The 16,734-nt window shown below is 40.2% G+C and overlaps 1 protein-coding gene and 1 long non-coding RNA gene across 6 annotated transcripts in view; one reads left to right on the forward strand and one right to left on the reverse strand.

The window, feature by feature from the left end:
* The first annotated feature begins 17 nt into the window (after positions 1-17).
* On the forward strand, positions 18-6,306 carry LOC308586851. Its single transcript, XR_014008101.1, has 2 exons — positions 18-135; positions 5,664-6,306. It is a non-coding gene; the product is annotated as an uncharacterized lncRNA (long non-coding RNA).
* USP33 (ubiquitin specific peptidase 33) overlaps positions 6,055-16,734 on the reverse strand; it is a 34,598-nt gene continuing 23,918 nt past the window's right edge. For all 5 annotated transcript variants that reach the window (XM_081193699.1, XM_081193700.1, XM_081193698.1 and 2 more), the window contains 9 exons: positions 16,587-16,632; positions 15,605-15,785; positions 15,337-15,463; positions 13,649-13,815; positions 11,371-11,452; positions 10,679-10,787; positions 9,000-9,102; positions 8,137-8,205; positions 6,055-7,225 (listed from right to left, as the gene is read on the reverse strand). In XM_081193699.1, coding sequence (XP_081049825.1) covers positions 7,068-7,225; positions 8,137-8,205; positions 9,000-9,102; positions 10,679-10,787; positions 11,371-11,452; positions 13,649-13,815; positions 15,337-15,463; positions 15,605-15,785; positions 16,587-16,632 — 1,042 coding nt within the window. In that variant the 3' untranslated portion in view covers positions 6,055-7,067. The remainder of the gene's footprint in view (positions 7,226-8,136; positions 8,206-8,999; positions 9,103-10,678; positions 10,788-11,370; positions 11,453-13,648; positions 13,816-15,336; positions 15,464-15,604; positions 15,786-16,586; positions 16,633-16,734) is intronic.

Genomic DNA, 16,734 nt, shown 5'->3' on the forward strand with positions numbered 1-16,734 from the left:
GCCTCCCTCCCCCCCCAGCCCCATTCCCTGCGCAGCCCGCGAGTGGGGGCCGCTCCCTGCAGCTCCGCCTGCTGGTAAACGCAGGGAGGCGACGGAGGCGGGAAAGAGGCTCGGGACGGAGCCGCCCGGGAGCCGGTGGGTTGAGCGGTTGGGGCTCTTCGTAACTCTTGCCAGTGACCTGTTTTCAGTGTTAGCAACCCCCCAAAAATCTGGAAGCACCCCAAGATGACAGATTATTGGGGCGAGAACCCTCCCACTGCGTCGCAGTTTTGTGCCCACCAGAGGTCTCTTGGGGGGCTTCCTGCCATCAGGTGGGGGATGGGATGGGGGGAGTTGGCGAAAATGGGGCTCAGGCGTCTCCTGTTGACATAGGAGCCGAAATATGATAGGCATTGCCATTCAAATAGGGTGCGCCCCACCCCAGTATTTTATTCAAGTTGGTACCCCTGCCCAGGAGCCACTTCCAGTTGGGCTTCGTTGAACCCGAAGTCTCTGTTGCCACAAGGAAATATCTTGTTGCTCATTCAGGCAGGCACAACTGGAAATCACCCGTTGATTTGAGAGAAATGCCTGTTTTGGATAGCTCCGTAATAACAGGGAAAGTTGCCACAATGGTGATGGGATGATGCTCACCGTATTATTCCAAAGTTAGATATTAACTAGTTTGTCCCGATTAACCGGCTCTTATCGGTTGGGGCGGGGAGTGCACTCTGCAGCATAAGATTATGAAAGTCCGGGTTTAAAGTACTCGGTGCCTGCAAGTTGGGGGGGGGGAAGTTTTGCCCCCAGAGGAAATATTGCCACATGGTATGGAATCATAGAACTGTAGAGCTGGAAGGGAGCACAAGGGTCATTAATTAATATTATTAATAATTATTATTATTCTAGTATTTATACCCCATCCATCTGGCTGGGTTTCCCCAGCCACTCTTGGTGGCTTACAACATACCGTATTTTTCTGTGTATTGGACAAGGTTTTTTGACTCAAAAATCACGTCAAAAAACTGGGGCAGTCCAGTACATGGATAGTGGCATGGGGTGGGAGAAGTGGGGCGCCGCCAGCCATCCGGTTGGCAGGGGTATGGCTTCCCCCAATGCCACAGCAGGTGGGGAATGATCTCGGGGTTGTTTCCTGCCTGCAGCTGCATGGGAGGGAGAAGCTGCGTGCCACCAGCCAGCTTGTTGGCGGGAGTGCAACTTCCCTGGAAGCCGCTGCGCAGGGGGTGCTCCCTGGGTCATTTCCCACATGCGGCGGCATCGGGGGAGGTTGCACTCCTACCCACCAGATGGCTGGCAGGAGCACAAATTCCCCTAATGCTGCCACGCGCGGGAAACAATCTAGGGAGTCTTTCTTGCCCACAGCTGCCTGGGAGGAGAGACTTAACAACTTTGGGCCATCTCCCCTCATTTTCTTAAAATTGAGTCCCCAAAAATATACAAGGGGGTGTCCAATATTTGGAAAAATACAGTATATAAAACAGTAAAATATCAAACATTAAAAACTTCCCAATACATGTTGTCCAATCCCTTTCATTGCAGGAATCTTTTGCCCAATGTGGGGCTTGAATCCACAACCTCAAGAGTTTCATGCTCTGTTGACTAAGCTATTGCCAGTCAATGGTGGTGTACAGCAGGGGTCACCAGGCTCTCTAGACCAGTGGCACGTTTTGAGTATTGAGGGAGTGCAGGGAATACCTGTCACAAAATACTACTATGGTGAAGCTTTTCCCAAAACTGTACTTACATACTGTAAAAGTTTAAGGTGTTGAACTGTCTGCCAAGCACCTCAGGTGTGTAATTTGTTCCACCATAAAATTAGTAGGCCTCACTGTTAAGTTATACATCATCACTCCCAAAGTAGCATTATTGATCAAATCAGCCTGAAAGTGAGGCAAGACTTCTAACCTGGAACCATACACATGCACCTTTTGCATGGGTTGCTACCATTTCAGCTACTTTTCACTGTTCACATAGATCTAGCTATGCATCCTGTAGTAGTAGGATACCCTCTTCCAATAATTTCCCCCCCATATTTAGAAACGGTACAAATTAAAATTAAACATCTGTTTTTCAGGATTTGTTAATATAACATTTCCAGAAAAACAACCATTGAATTTTACAGTTAATTCAGTTGTTAAATACAGACCTATCAACAAAAAGGGTGTCAATGCAACTCTAGTGCTGTTCCGCTGTTGCTTTCCTCACTTATGAAGTTTTCTGGTTTTAATTAGAACAGATGGTCACTGAGAGTAGAACTAGACATACTGGGCAGTATCCAGCTAAATAGCTCCACTATTGCAAGAACTTTGCTGTTTGATAAAACTTCCCCACCTTCTTTCTATGACCCCTGGACTGCTCATTAAATATCTGCTGGGGGGGTGTCTCCCAACCCTCCAGAGCAGATTTAGGGGGTGTGCAGGAGAGGAGAGAAGGCAGGGAAGTTCCATTATACTGTACAGCTAAAAGTTCTGCCGCTAGCAGTGGTTTTATTGGATAGCGTCTACTTCAAATAGCTCATGATTAAAAAATAAACAGTGACTCTGTGACACTTGTTTGGCTGCTGCTTTTGTAGGGAAAAACCTCACACTACAATAATACTATATCACTTTAATTTATTTAATATAGATTAGATATTACTGGGCAATCGAAAGCAAGGACATTTACCGGTAGTTAGAACATGCATCTACACTTTGCATCAATCTGTTTACTCTCTTCAGATTGCCTCTTTACTAAGGAACTTCATTGTTTGTATTTATTTGTCTGAAAAGCAGCTATTAAAGTGGCCTTTAGAATGGCAGAAGTGTGGTACTGTGTGACCCATACAGCTCTCCCCACCATCACCAAATATACTGCTACATAAATAAAAAACCTAGCATTTGGGGTTCCATGATTTCAAACACATAATTGCAGGTTGAAAATGTAAATTGCTATGTTTGGATGCTGATGAAAGCTTGTGTCATTAAACTGTTTAATAGAAGCTTTGATGCTTACAATCAACCATTCTGACATCATTTTAGTCTCTTGTATTTGGTCTGTGTTCTCCTTCAGTAGTAACATCTACCTAAACCGATTCTACTTTAAAGTCAATAAAAAGTATGCATTACAACTTTTTCTTAGTTCACTAAATACAAAATTAACTCTGATACACTGTCAAAAATCAAAGGATACTTTTAAACAATAGATCAAAGTTTCAATTTAAATTTTGAATCATAGTCACTGTTTAACCCACAGAATGAAGCGGCAATTAGAATTTTTAGCAAGCATTAAAGAGTAGGCTTGGTAACAGGATTTGATAAAAAATCTTGTGCCTGTTTTTGTAGATACTTGGCCCTGGCTAGGATGAAGGAGACACACAAGTAAAAACATCAGTCTGTGCAATATTTCAGTTTGTTTGATCTACCATTTGAAAGTCAGGAGGAGAAAGGAGAGGGATGTGTTGCTATGGCAACAAGGACATCTGGATTTGAAATACCATATACAGAAATGCACCCAGAATAGGTAAAATAGGTTAAGGTAGAATAGGTTAAGCCAAATAAGGAATTAATTTTCCTGAGAAATTAAATATTCACACATTGTATGATGCACAGATAACCCAATAATCCTAAATCTCCTTTTTTTGGTCATATTTAAAAATAGCAAGCACTTCTCAATTTTCATTTTATCAAGCCTAAAATATTTATGAAGCCATTTATTTAAGCAAATGCTTCTGGCTTCACGAATTACACCCAAAGCATTTGGGTACATACACAAATTACTATCTACATTAGATAAGGCAACTACGTTTTGCAAATAGTCATAGTATTTGCAACTGGCAAAGGCTATTCCTACATTTTTTCTATAACCATAAAGGCTAACATATGTTCTGTGGACCAGAACCATTGTTTTTAAGTAAAACGTGAGTGGTGCTTATGAATGTGTACTAACCTTCATGCAAAAAAATCTTGGGGGATCTAAAGAGAAGGGTATGAAGCTTCCAAGTGCAACAAGAGGACCTCTTGATAAAAAACATGTCCTAACTTTACACCGTAATGACCAAGAAGCTAGAATTAAGATGAGATTATGATACAAATAAAGATAAATGGGAAAGTAAAGAGTCTTGTTTCTCAAAGTTTGGGTTCTCCAGAGGCAGGAAAATGATTTAGTCTACCCACAGTATTTTCCAAACAAAGTAGATGATACACATGCTCCTATATGGAGAAATATAAAGCAGAACACGGGCAACCTTCCACAACTGCCAGAAAGTCTCAAGAATCCCCACACAGAACCTCTATTAATATGCAGAATGGCATGCAAATTTTAATGTTCAACAGTTCAGTTCTAAACACGTTTATTTGCAGGGTCCATCCGACAGCCTTGTTATCCGACTCAGAAACTTGTATATACACATTTTAAAAAGTAGTCTGCCACCTCCTCTCAGAAGACAGAACTTGTGGTTTTTTTATTTTTAAAAAATGTCATTTGATCCCAAGGTAGAACTCAAGATCAATGGAGAAGAGTATATTCCTACTTCCTTTGTGTGTCCTTGCTTATTTAGTTACCTTACAAGAGGAATGTGGAATCTGGCCCTCCAGATACTGTGGAACCCCCCAACTCCAATCAGCTGCAGACCTTATACTTATAGCCAGTGATCAGGAATATGATGGCTTGGTTAGGTTGGCCCCCACCAAGGTCACAGGCCCAGGGGGTACAAAAAGCACACCTCTGCACTCTGGTTCAGAGTGGCTAGGAGGACACCAATACAGCTGCTTGCCAAGTGCACAAGGGAGCCTAGGTATGCCTCAGGTTGTTGGGAGTTGGAATCTGGCAACTTGTAGAAGGCCGCAGGTTTGTCACATTTGCCTTACAACTTTATCAGCCCTAGACATGAGAAACAAAAGAAACCACTCCTCATTCCTACAGCGCACAGTCAGCTGCACAGATACAGAATTGGTATGGCTGTGGTGTGATGGAGAGACGTAGCCATTCAGTTGCTGGGGGAGGGCCAGCATCTTCTACAGCTGGGTTCTTGGCACCTGTTCACCTACACAGAGGTTTCTATACCTACCCTCTGCATGTGCAAATGGGGCTTTTCAAGCAGTTCTTGCAGGTAGTCCTTTACTTCTCTCACTATGGAAGGAACAGCAACCAATATGCTTTGAGTTTCCGCAGAAAGCTACCAAAGCTAAGGTCAGCATCCTTCTCCACGACACCCTAGGATAATTTTATCTTCAGATAAAAGATTGGCCTCTAAGGATTTTGTAAAACCAAAATGCCACTATTTTAAAGGGCTGAGAAACTGCTTTTACAGCAGCTATGACATTACTTTGTAAATACAATTCCAAGTACTCAAGCTCTTGAAGTCTTCGCTGCTCTTTTAAAAAAACAGGCAGAAGGTAGATCCAGTGCAAATGGCCAATGCTTTTGTTTAACACAAAAATATTAAACAATGCAAGATCTCATTTGTCTCTTGCATATGAAGAATCTCGAGGTCTTAGTAGCAAAAGTATGATATGAAAGCAACAACGGATTCCCCCCACTAATATTTTACTTCTATCCTGGGATCAAGGTGTCTTGTGCTTCAATAGTAATTTTATAACCTAGTGGAGCAAAGTCCCTATCCAAAGCTTCATATTAGAACAATTAGCATTGTTCTCCCAAAGAAATGATTTTATTTATTTTTTTAGTGTGAAGGCAGTTCAATGGTAGATCATCTGCTTTGCATGCAGAAGGTTCCAGCTTCAATTCTCAGCATTTCCAAGTACGACTGGAGAGCCGCTGCCAGTCAGTGTAGATAATACTGAGGTAGATGGTCTGACTCAGTATAAGGCAGCTTCTGATGTTCCATTTACTAGAATGAAATTATTGTTGCACTTTCATCCTCTGGACTGCCATTTGTACTACAAGTAAACCATTTTGACTCAGAGGTGATTATGCTTTTGAAGGTTTCTCCAGTCAAAATGGATCTTCCCTTTCATTTATGAAATTGTACATTAAAGCACAGCAGCAACCTATAATACATATTCCTAATATATATCTTGAAATTAAAGTTCAATCACTTGCTTAAAGTTCAAACACTTTTTATCATTTTACCATTGGTTTTTATTGAACTAGCAAATAATAATATTGTTTATACGTTAGCAATATTAGGGAAGAAACACATTTGGGTGACATTCAACATTTCAATATGAATAATCTAGAATGCTTTTGCAATCTTGCTTTGTGTTATCATTCAACATCTGACATCATAAATCATGCCAATGAGCATTGCAGAACTGTACAATAGATTTTTCCACATTAAACTATTGATGCTTTTAATTAAAAAAAAAAGACTAGAAAATTTTCAGGTGTGCAAGCTGCTAACATACCCACTTCATGCTCTCAGAACACACACTCCTAAAGACTATGGGTTTGCTTAATTACACATACTATTGATTATACTAGCTTACATTCAACAACAACTTATCAGACAGTTTAAACAGTAGGAAGTTACTTACGCTGCTGACCAAAACCAATGTTTCATCTGAATCATTAGTATATATGATACACTCAAATAAGAAAATTATCTAATGCAAAGTTCATTATGTTTTTCTATAGTGCAGTGCAAATAAAAGTGAAGCATAACTTTTCCTGAGTTTTCTTAGGATGTTAGAACCATTTTTTTACAATCTCACCAACAGCTTAAAATATTTATATTACATTTTTTTATATATGCTAAATTGATATCCCATCTTTCCACCATGTGGTGTTAAAGACCCTTTAAATCTTGTCTTGACAAGACCCAATATGAAAGAGCCTAGAAATTCATAGAGATATTGAAAAGAACAGTTAAATCCTTCATCTCTACTTTGCATATGTACAGTTAATGTAGAACAATGAAGTTACCCTAAGGTCTCTGAAAGGTTCTAAAACATTTTTAGAATTTATATATTACAAGGTTCAATTTGTTTTTCACAGACACAATAATGCCCAACCTCCTGTTATCTCACAGGGAAAACAAAAACAAAACAGAAAAACAGACAAAAAAAATCTTAGGAATGTATGTTGTTAACTGGATGCTATCTCATTAGACTTTATCCTTGGGTTGGTGGCTACAGACCACGTGTTTCTAACTCAATCTTATCTTCAGTTTGTAACGATTCAGGTTCAATTTGAGCAACAGGTGGTCGCAGGATGATTTCTGGTCCTCCCCCATAGATGGACTGTAGAAAATTCCATGTTTCTTCAGAAATCTGTCCAGAATCAGCTCCTAAAAAAACATTTCGGTGAAGGTGAAGCCGATATTCAACTAATGATTTTTGAAAACAATCTGCTTATATGTGATATATTTTAATACCAAATCCAAGCACAGCAAACTCTGCAGATGGCATTAACTGGATCAGGGTAACTATTTAAGATTACTTTAATTTCTGCAACAGTGCATGCAACTCAAGCCAATTACATTCCACATACTTTGGCATTTTGTTCTTACAAGTAAATATTTTATAAAACTTGAAGGGCTTGACATTTACAAGGAGACTTAATGTTATAGAGGAATTCTGCTATGCATAAACTCTCACTCTCTCATTTTTAAGTCAACATCTTGGAACAGCTACCTGCACATTTTCAAAGGTTTTCAACCCTTCACCCCCTTAATAATCATGTGGACCAAAAAGCTGCATGTTATCCAAAGGTTTGTACAGCAACTGATGGTAAATCCATGCTGCACAGACTTTTAGATATGAAGTTTCATAGTCACAGTCCTTAATTTTTGCCTTCAACATAAAATGCCATTTTAAAAAAAGCAAAAACGAAAAGAATATAGAGAGCTGAAGTACAATACTACTGTTTTAAATGGAAGCTAGCAATCTTGAAACAACATCTCAAAACACCTCATATATGTGTTCAAAGTCAGTGCAAGTGTATTTTTAATGATGGAACAAACAATTTTTAAAACTGCCAAGTTTTGATATTTCCTAAGGTTTTATTGACTTTCTGTTTTTTTATCTGTATCTGTTTCATCTGCCCTGGGAGCTTATGTAATGCAAGGGGTTTTTAAAATGGACTAATCAATCAATAAATGAACAGAAATAGAAACAAAACTGTACAAAGACATGCAAGTAGTCACTGGCAGAAAAAGAAAAACTGCATGCATAAGAGATTGTATCAATAGAGTCATACCTTGTTTCAGAACCACAGATCCACATTTATTGACAGCAATTTTGGCATTGTCAATGGGCCCTGGAGGATCTAGTGATAGAAAAATGTTAGCATGTAAGGTAATAATGAAGTGATATTATTTAAAACAAAAACGCCTCAGAAAACTACTCTCGTACTTTCTTCATTTTCCATTTTTTATCCTTTGGAGGTGTAGCTAACAAAACATTACACACTTAAAAGTTATTAGTAAAGGAGACAGCATATCCAGGAGCACAATTCAAAAACTCATCTACAAGAGCAAAAGAACTGCCCATCTTCAGATGGGCTTTTGCTTCCTTTTTTTGGCACAGCAACCACCCTGCACTGTAAACAGCCTTTAAAAATACATCTGAATCATCTCCCAAAACTTTAGATGATACTTACAGGCAAACTATCCATTAAAACTGTCGTGAAGTCTTCTGAACTGATCTCTAGAATCATGCTTGCAAATAAAGCAGATTCTCCTCTGGTGCCTTAATAAGCTAGCTAGTGGTGTAGCTTCCTACATGCTGTTGCATGCCAACAGCTCTATTATTTCCTATTCTCTGTTTTGTTTTAGGTACTAAAACAGGCAACCCCAAACTTGGCCCTCCAGCTGTTTTGGGACTACAACTCCCATCATCCCTAGCTAACAGGACCAGTGGTCAGGGATGATGGGAACTGTAGTCCCAAAACAGCTGGAGGGCCAAGTTTGGGGATGCCTGTACTAAAAGCTCTTCATAAGAGTTGGTATATGCCTTCTGACAGGTTTTTTTTTAATTAGTAAATTACTGTGATAAAATTCTAAGTGCATGCTATAAAAGGTACGTCCTACCTACTTGATAAGAATTTTGAAATCTACTCACCACTGTCCTTGCCCTTCACGAACCCTTCCCATTCTCTGAACCACTGCATACTGATGCAATAGAATATGGATGGAAACTCCTCCTCTTGGAAGGCTCTGTTGAGCTGAGAGACACAAAGCAAGCTCTAAAGCACTTGATGAAATTGTGATGCCTTCTCAAGAGAAGCAACTGAAATATTCTTAACAACTTTTTGACAATTTAACCACGAAAGCACACATGAGCTTGTATCTGAAGCATTCTATGAATCCTGACCCAATATTGAAATCTCACCACTGCTACCCCACACTCCAATGTGGATGCTATGTGAATATGAAAGAGTCTTCATGAAAATAGAATACAGTGGTGCCTCGCAAGACGAAATTAATTCGTTCCGCAAGTTTTTTCTTCTTGCGAGTTTTTCGTCTTGCGAAGCACGGTTTCCCATAGGAATGCATTGAAAATCAATTAATGCGTTCCTAGGGAAACCGCCTTCAGACCAGGTCCGGGGACAGTCTGTCCCCCGACCTCTTCTGAAGGCTGGGGGGGGGGACAAGGGCTTTTCTTCCCACTGCCAGCCTTCAGAAGGCTGTTCTGAAGGCTGGCGGTGGGAAGAAAAGCCCTTCTTCCCACCTCCCGCCCCGCAAGCTCCGGGGACAGGAGGGCTTTGCTGCCGACCGCCAGCATTTTAAAAGCCCCTGCTGTCCCGGGGCGATTTTAAAATGCTGGCGGGCGGGAGCGAAGCCTCCGCTGTCCCGGGGAGATTTTAAAATGCTGGGGGTCGGCAGCAAACGCTTCGCTCCCGCCCGCCAGCATTTTAAGATCGCCCGGGACAGCAGAGAAGTCTCCGCTGCCCAGGGCGATCTTAAAATGTTGGCGGGCGGGAGCGAAGCGTTCGCTGCCGACCCCCAGCATTTTAAAATCTCCCCGGGACAGCGGATACTTCTCTCTTCTTCCCGCTGTCCCCGGACCTGGGGCTGCAGGGAGAAGATCGCTTCTTCCCCGCTGTCCCCGGACCTCTTTTGAAGCAAGGGGCTGCGGGGAGATCGCTTCTCCACACCGCCCCTTGCTTCAAAAGAGGTCCGGGGACAGCGGGAAGCGCTTCCCGCTGTCCCCGGACCTGGGGCTGCAGGGAGAAGATCGCTTCTCCACGCCGCCCCTTGCTTCAAAAGAGGTCCGGGGACAGCGGGGAAGACCCGCTGTTCCCGGAGCTTGCGGGGCAAGCTTCGTTTTGCGAAGCAAGCCCATAGGGAAATTCGTCTTGCGAGGCAACTCGAAAACGAAAAAACCTTTCGTTTTGCGAGTTTTTCGTCTCGCGAGGCGTTCGTCTTGCGGGGTACCACTGTGTCCACTACTGTAAAAGGCTAACTTTTCTTCAGTACAAAAATATTTGACTGGATCCTGAGTCGGCAGTCTTTAAATGTATGGGCTCCTTCTATTTGGGGAAGGGCTCTTAATCTTGCCAGTGAAAAGAGATGGGGAACAGATTATTTTCACTTTCTCCCTTCTGCACACCCATGCCTCATGCCACACTGTCCCAGAAGGGCATATGCCTTGCCAGACCAGATTTCCAGAAGGCTCAGGGGCTGCTGGAGAAAACCATGGGAGTGTCTTGTGAGCAAAATTCTACTCACAGGTTCCGGATCACTGTTTTTATGAAGTTTAAAAAAGAAGAACTTAACAAGGGAGAAGGAATGTATTACCCGAATAAACATTTCCAGTTCTGTCTTCCTTCTTTTCTCTATTTTTTCTGTTTCCATTTGACAGGTATGACAAACATAGAGATGATTCACAGCTGGTCCTCCACCATACCTGCAATCACAGAATATTAAATGTCATTTTAGAAGGATCAAAAGTTGTGCATTGAACCAAGTTGTTCTTTGCTTTAACAATAAATGCTGTAATTTGTTCAGCACCAGTTTCCTATGTAGGTAATATTTCATCAATAGGAGCAACTTCCCTGAAAAATAAGCCACACACATTTTAGTTGTGCACAACTATTACTGAAAGATAGCTTCTCTCTCTCATGTTGGTATTCACTGGTGTAATTCTTGGAAGGCTCTTTAATGCATCAAAGGCTTAAATGAATGGAAGGCAGGGATATTATTTTGCCCATTCTCCCTTCCTTCAGTATCACCTCATGCCCTTTTCTGGGAGCTGTGAGGGGAAGAGATGATGATAATATCAATAATAATAATAATCCACTCTCCTTCTGTACACAGAAGCTTCTGCTGGATTAGACCATACCATGAGCAAACCACCATTACTGGATAAAACACAAAATCTGTATCAAAATGTGAAGAGGCTTTATAAACAAATAACTTCTTGTATTTATGTACAGTATATGGACGAAACATCAAAAGCAATTCATTTCATCTTGTAAACAACAGCTTACCTGCTATACAAGTTGTCCCATATATTTTGAGGTAGCACTACTACAAGGTCCTCTATAGAAGTAGCCTTGTGTGGAGGAACTCCTGAGGAGCAGACGTAGTAAAAATTCAAGCAAAACTATTTACTATATGGTCACGTTAACTATTAAAGAATATCATATGCTTCAAAAAGCCTTACCAATGAATACAGTTTGAGCAGGGGAGGGGGAATACAACTTCTGTCACAAACAGCTTTCAGCAACTTGTGCAATTTAATTGTCAGAACAAATGCATGCTATACCTTTCCCAGAAGTGAGAAGGGAGCTCATGCTAGATTTGAGCTTGAAACGCACTTGTGACATGAATATGTATGCAAAGATTCAAAATATCTTAAATTTGCACAATAGTTATCAAATTGCAAAACAGAATATTTCAAACAATTGCACAACAGATTTCCTCATCCCTAACTTTTCTCTAGTATCTACCCTTTCTATTTTTGTCTTCAGGCTGCTCCTGTACCACAACTATGGCTGTCATTTATACCTGGTGCATCTAGCAGGACCCCCAGTAAGATTTAAGTGAAAGTGGTTTCCAAAATCCCTCACATGAAGGAAAAGCCCTCTTAAAGGGCCATGGAGGTATGGCAGTATGGGTCAATCCATCTTATGAGTGTGACACCCATTGCTACATTTGTGGGTGTTTGGATATCAGTTGCAGAAAGGGTTCAAGTCATTGGAAGGTAGTCACTGCTTTCCACCTTCCAAAGTTGCCCACAGCAGCCATGAGAGGCCAGGGGTTTTCAGGCAGGATGCAGGTTGTCAGAAGCTGTATCCTTGCTGGTATGCTCTGCCTTGCCTGTGCAGTCCGCCTTGCTACTTGTAAGTTGAACCCAATAAAACTGTGTTGTGCCTTTTCTCAAAAATTAAGAAAAATGTCCCACACCTATTTTTCACCCCATCCCAGCTCTCTTCCTACCCCTGTGAACACAAGCACCGTATTTTTCGCTCTATAAGACGCACTTTTTCCCTCCTAAAAAGTAAGGGGGAATGTGTGTGCGTCTTATGGAGGGAATGCAGGCTGCACAGCTATCCCAGAAGCCAGAACAGCAAGAGGGATCGCTGCGAGTGCTCCCTCTCGCTGTTCTAGCTTCTGGCTTAGCCACGCGAAGCCTCTTCAGGGCACGGGGAGCCTTCATCCCGCTGCCCTGGAGAGGCTCCGCAGCTATCCCAGAAGCCAGAACAACGATCCTTCTCGCTGTTCTGGCTTCTGGGATTCAGAATTTTTTTTTCTTGTTTTCCTCCTCCAAAAACTAGGTGCGTCTTACGGTCTGGTGCATCTTGTAGAGCGAAAAATACAGTATATATGCAGTAAAAAATGTCCTTCACATCAACATTTGATAAACAGAGGTCTGATTTTCAAACTTTAAACAAAGGTCTGATTTTCAAACTTTAAACAAAGAAAGTATGACCCAAAGCAAATGTGGAAGCTAATACTGCTTGTCCTTAATATTATTCCACAGAGAAGTGTGTCAATCCGTCAAAAGAGCAGAAACAAGTTATCATGTATGTAAGATTCCTTATGCAAATACCAGCCATAGCCAATCAGACAACTGATATGATTTGAATGATCTTGTAAGAATTTCAGGAATGAGAAAACAAAATCAAACAAACCATTCCCCAAATTCAAGCTTTGATGGCAGCAGGATAAAGAATGATTTAAAGAAATCTGTGTATTTAGGAGCTCACAATTTTAGGATGCCTTGTATTTTTGTTCTCTAACCTAAGTCTAACCCCTGCCAGTTTTATTGTCAATCTGCTTGAAAATTAGAGGGCATGATCAACTTTCAATTGATTTTTAGAATGCAAAAATTTAAAGACCCAAATAAAATCAGAAATGTTCTGCCTGTCAATGCCTGAAGCAGTAGGAAGGAAAATGGGAAAAAAGAATACAAGCAGTAAATAATGTGCTGATTTTATTATGGGTTTCAAATTAAATACTATTATCAGTGAGTCATTGCTGACAAGAAAAGATATACCAACTGCTGCACCATTCAGCTAGCAAGCTCAACAACTTATATCTATGGTTGTAATTCTTAACCATCAATATCCCTCTTCACATTTCAAAGATGACTGCCCGAAGAAGTTAAGCTCAAATAGAAGCCATTTCTGAAATAGATGGGACTCAAGAGGGAAGTCAGGCTATGATTGCCAAGTAGAGAGTCAGGAAGTTGTCACACTACGTGATGAGATAACTTATTAGATAACATACTCAATTATGTATGATGCATAATTATGCTCTCACCTCCATGTATGCAGAGGAAATCATTATTTGAAATAGGTCCCGGTTCTGCAAAAGTCCTGAATTTGTTCAACCACTGTCTGGAAATATAAAACTGGAGGAGGCTTGGTTCCATTATATTAAGGCTTGATACCTTCTGTCTCTCTCTTTTAGCTTCTTCATTGCTTTTTCTATTACAATAATGAAAAGAGGTAATACTGAGAACATTAAGTAACATCAATAATCATTATTATATCCATATGAGATTATTTCAATTTGTGTGAAAAAAAATGCAAGTTTATACACTATGCTAATTGTAAGTCACTGGAAAATCTGCCAATAAAATAAAGTGCAGTGTTTCAAATATGGATGTGTTCTAAGTAAAAAATATTTAGGATATAGTAACTGGAAATATGAATACCCTAACAAGGTAGCACATATTTATATTTTTCTGTGCACATCAGAAGCATATGTAACTCCTGAGTTTTATTTTATTAGAAGGAATTGATCTGTACACATTACCGGTACAGATGTCAATTAAGTACAGTTACAATTAATTTGAAAATTTGCTCCCCAGATTATCAGAATCTATGTACTTGAGGTCAACATCTAGGTCTAATGCTTGCAACACGAAACAGTTTCCCTAATAACATGTTTAGCTCTTTACATAATTTGGCTACTGTTTATTTGTTAAGAGGTTCAATTTATTGTCCCATTTATTAGAATGTCTTTGCTCTTTAGACTGGAAGAGTAGTTCCCTCTCTCCCTGGCCCTATTCACATTTCAATAAAAGCTCAGCTGCAGGAGCTCATAAATTTCAAGCTACTACAGTGAATCCCTTTGTCCTCCAGCTTTCAGCTGCTGAACTGTGAAGTGTTCCTTCTACTGCAGTTGAATTCTATCTGACTCCAGAATCCATCCTACATGCATTCTCCTATGAATTTAAATGAGGAAACATCAGCTATTAATTCAAAGTGAACTATGCACAGTGTCCAATTTCACTGTGGCAACCTATCTGTGAATTATCATCAAATATATTACAATTTATTTGAAATGAAATGAATAATATTCTGGTTTTAAGTCAATTTAAGTTACTTTCTAATTTTGCAGTAAAAATGCATGGCTGTCAAAACAATATTTCCAGAGATGTTAGAATCTGTGGTCCTAGAGAATATTGGACTACTAATCCCATCATCCCTAACTACTGCCCAAGATGGCTGAAGATAATGGGAATTGGAGTCCAAAAATATCTGGAGGGCCACAAATTCCCAGTTCCTATTATAAATAAATACTACAGAAGACCAGAGGTCTCTACTTTTACATGGATTGATGTTGGGGCCACAGTTCAGTATGTTTCAAGAATATTGTATTGTAAAAAATGCTCGGGGGGGGGGGTGCTAGAAAAAATTAAGTCAGTAGAAAGGCCCAGAAAAAGAAGCAGAATGAGTTGAAAAACATGAAAACTGTGGGAAAATACACTACCTCACTGCAAAGTAGCATCTTAAAAGAAGTCACGCTTTCTGTATTGGCCCACAATTACAGCTGATCAGAAACTCTAACCATTGGAAAGTATTATCCAGCTCTCTGGAATACTCTCTTGAAACTCATGCAGGCAAGAGTTAACAGCTAATATGATCAAATACCATGCATTGGGTACTAACAAGAACTTTACTCAAGACGGTATTTCAAATGCTTGTCCCTTGTTTTCTCACCTGTAGAAGAGAACATAAGCTTCTGCATTTTGAACTGTTGATTCGGTGACTTCTGTGACACTCTGATCATCAAACTCATACCATCGATTATTTAAGTTGTTGCGGCAATAAGCTATATAATGTCCATCTAAATTCAAGAACAGTTAAGATAATTTTTTGTCAAAGTACTGTAAGGCAATCCGAAACTAAAACATATTAACACAACTATTTGATTCCACCAGTTGCATAATATGGATCCAGAAAGAGAATATATACTATATATACTTACTGATGGCAGTTCCATGGTGACAGATTACTGATAAGAGATCATACATCACTATTTGAGTTGGACTGTCTTTGGCAAGAAAAGGTTGAAGATCAAGTCCTTCCAAGGGAAAGGATACATGAGTTCCAATTTTTGTGGAAAACATAAGGTCATGCCTGAATCTTTTGAGATGAATGCACAATATCTATAAAGAAGAGTAGACACTCATTCAAAAACTGATGCTTCACAACTTAATACTAATATAAAAGGCAAGCATTTTACTACTGCTACCTTGTTATTAAATTTATTGCGTTCTGTCCTGCCTTCTCATTTATTTATTTTTACAAAAAAAGGGATGTTCCATGGGCCACTTTACATAATGCTACCAAAGATTTGTGTCTCGTTCGGTGAATAAGGACATTTTCCTGCACAGATGTACACTTTTGTAGAAAAAACTCCCTATGTAACTGGTTATAATGGAAGATTATGGGTTGTATCCAATGCCATCTATGTGGAAGTAGAATGAACTTCTGCTTGCACTATGGAACTTCACCTTCCTCTCCTCTCCCACGCAGCCTACTACATGCCCTCAAAATCTGCTGGATGGTTGATGGACACTTTGGAGCAGATTTTTGGGTGCACAGAGGCAGCCACAGATGCTTTGTAAAAAAATGTAATGAGTGCCATGCAGTTGCGTCCGTGTGCCCGAGGAACTGATATACACTTGTGCAATGGGCTGGAGGATGCTCCAGATCTGAGTACATGCAGGGGGGTAGGGGAGGGAGAGTACAGGAAAGCCCATTGTACAAGTGGATATCTGATCACACGTCATCAGCTTTTAGTCATTTGTGTAGGTGCATCACCATTTTTAGTATCTTCATCTGAGTAAGTGTGGAAATGTGACTAGATAAAAGCATCTTTTGGGAAGCCAGAATGCAGCTTTCACACTATATTCACAACTATCTATTATGGAAAAACAACACTATTATTTAAAAAAATGGAATACCTCAGGAAAGTGTTGAACTTTGCAGAATTTTACTCCGTTTCTTAACCTAAAGCAAATTTAGTAAAGTTGTAAAAAAGTATCCAATGCAAACATTTAAAATAATGACGTTTTAAATACTGTACAATACCCTGGATATTTCAAAATTGCT

The sequence above is a fragment of the Podarcis bocagei genome (assembly GCF_964188305.1).
Source record: "Podarcis bocagei genome assembly, chromosome: 5".
In the NCBI taxonomy this organism is placed as follows: Eukaryota; Metazoa; Chordata; class Lepidosauria; order Squamata; family Lacertidae; genus Podarcis; species Podarcis bocagei.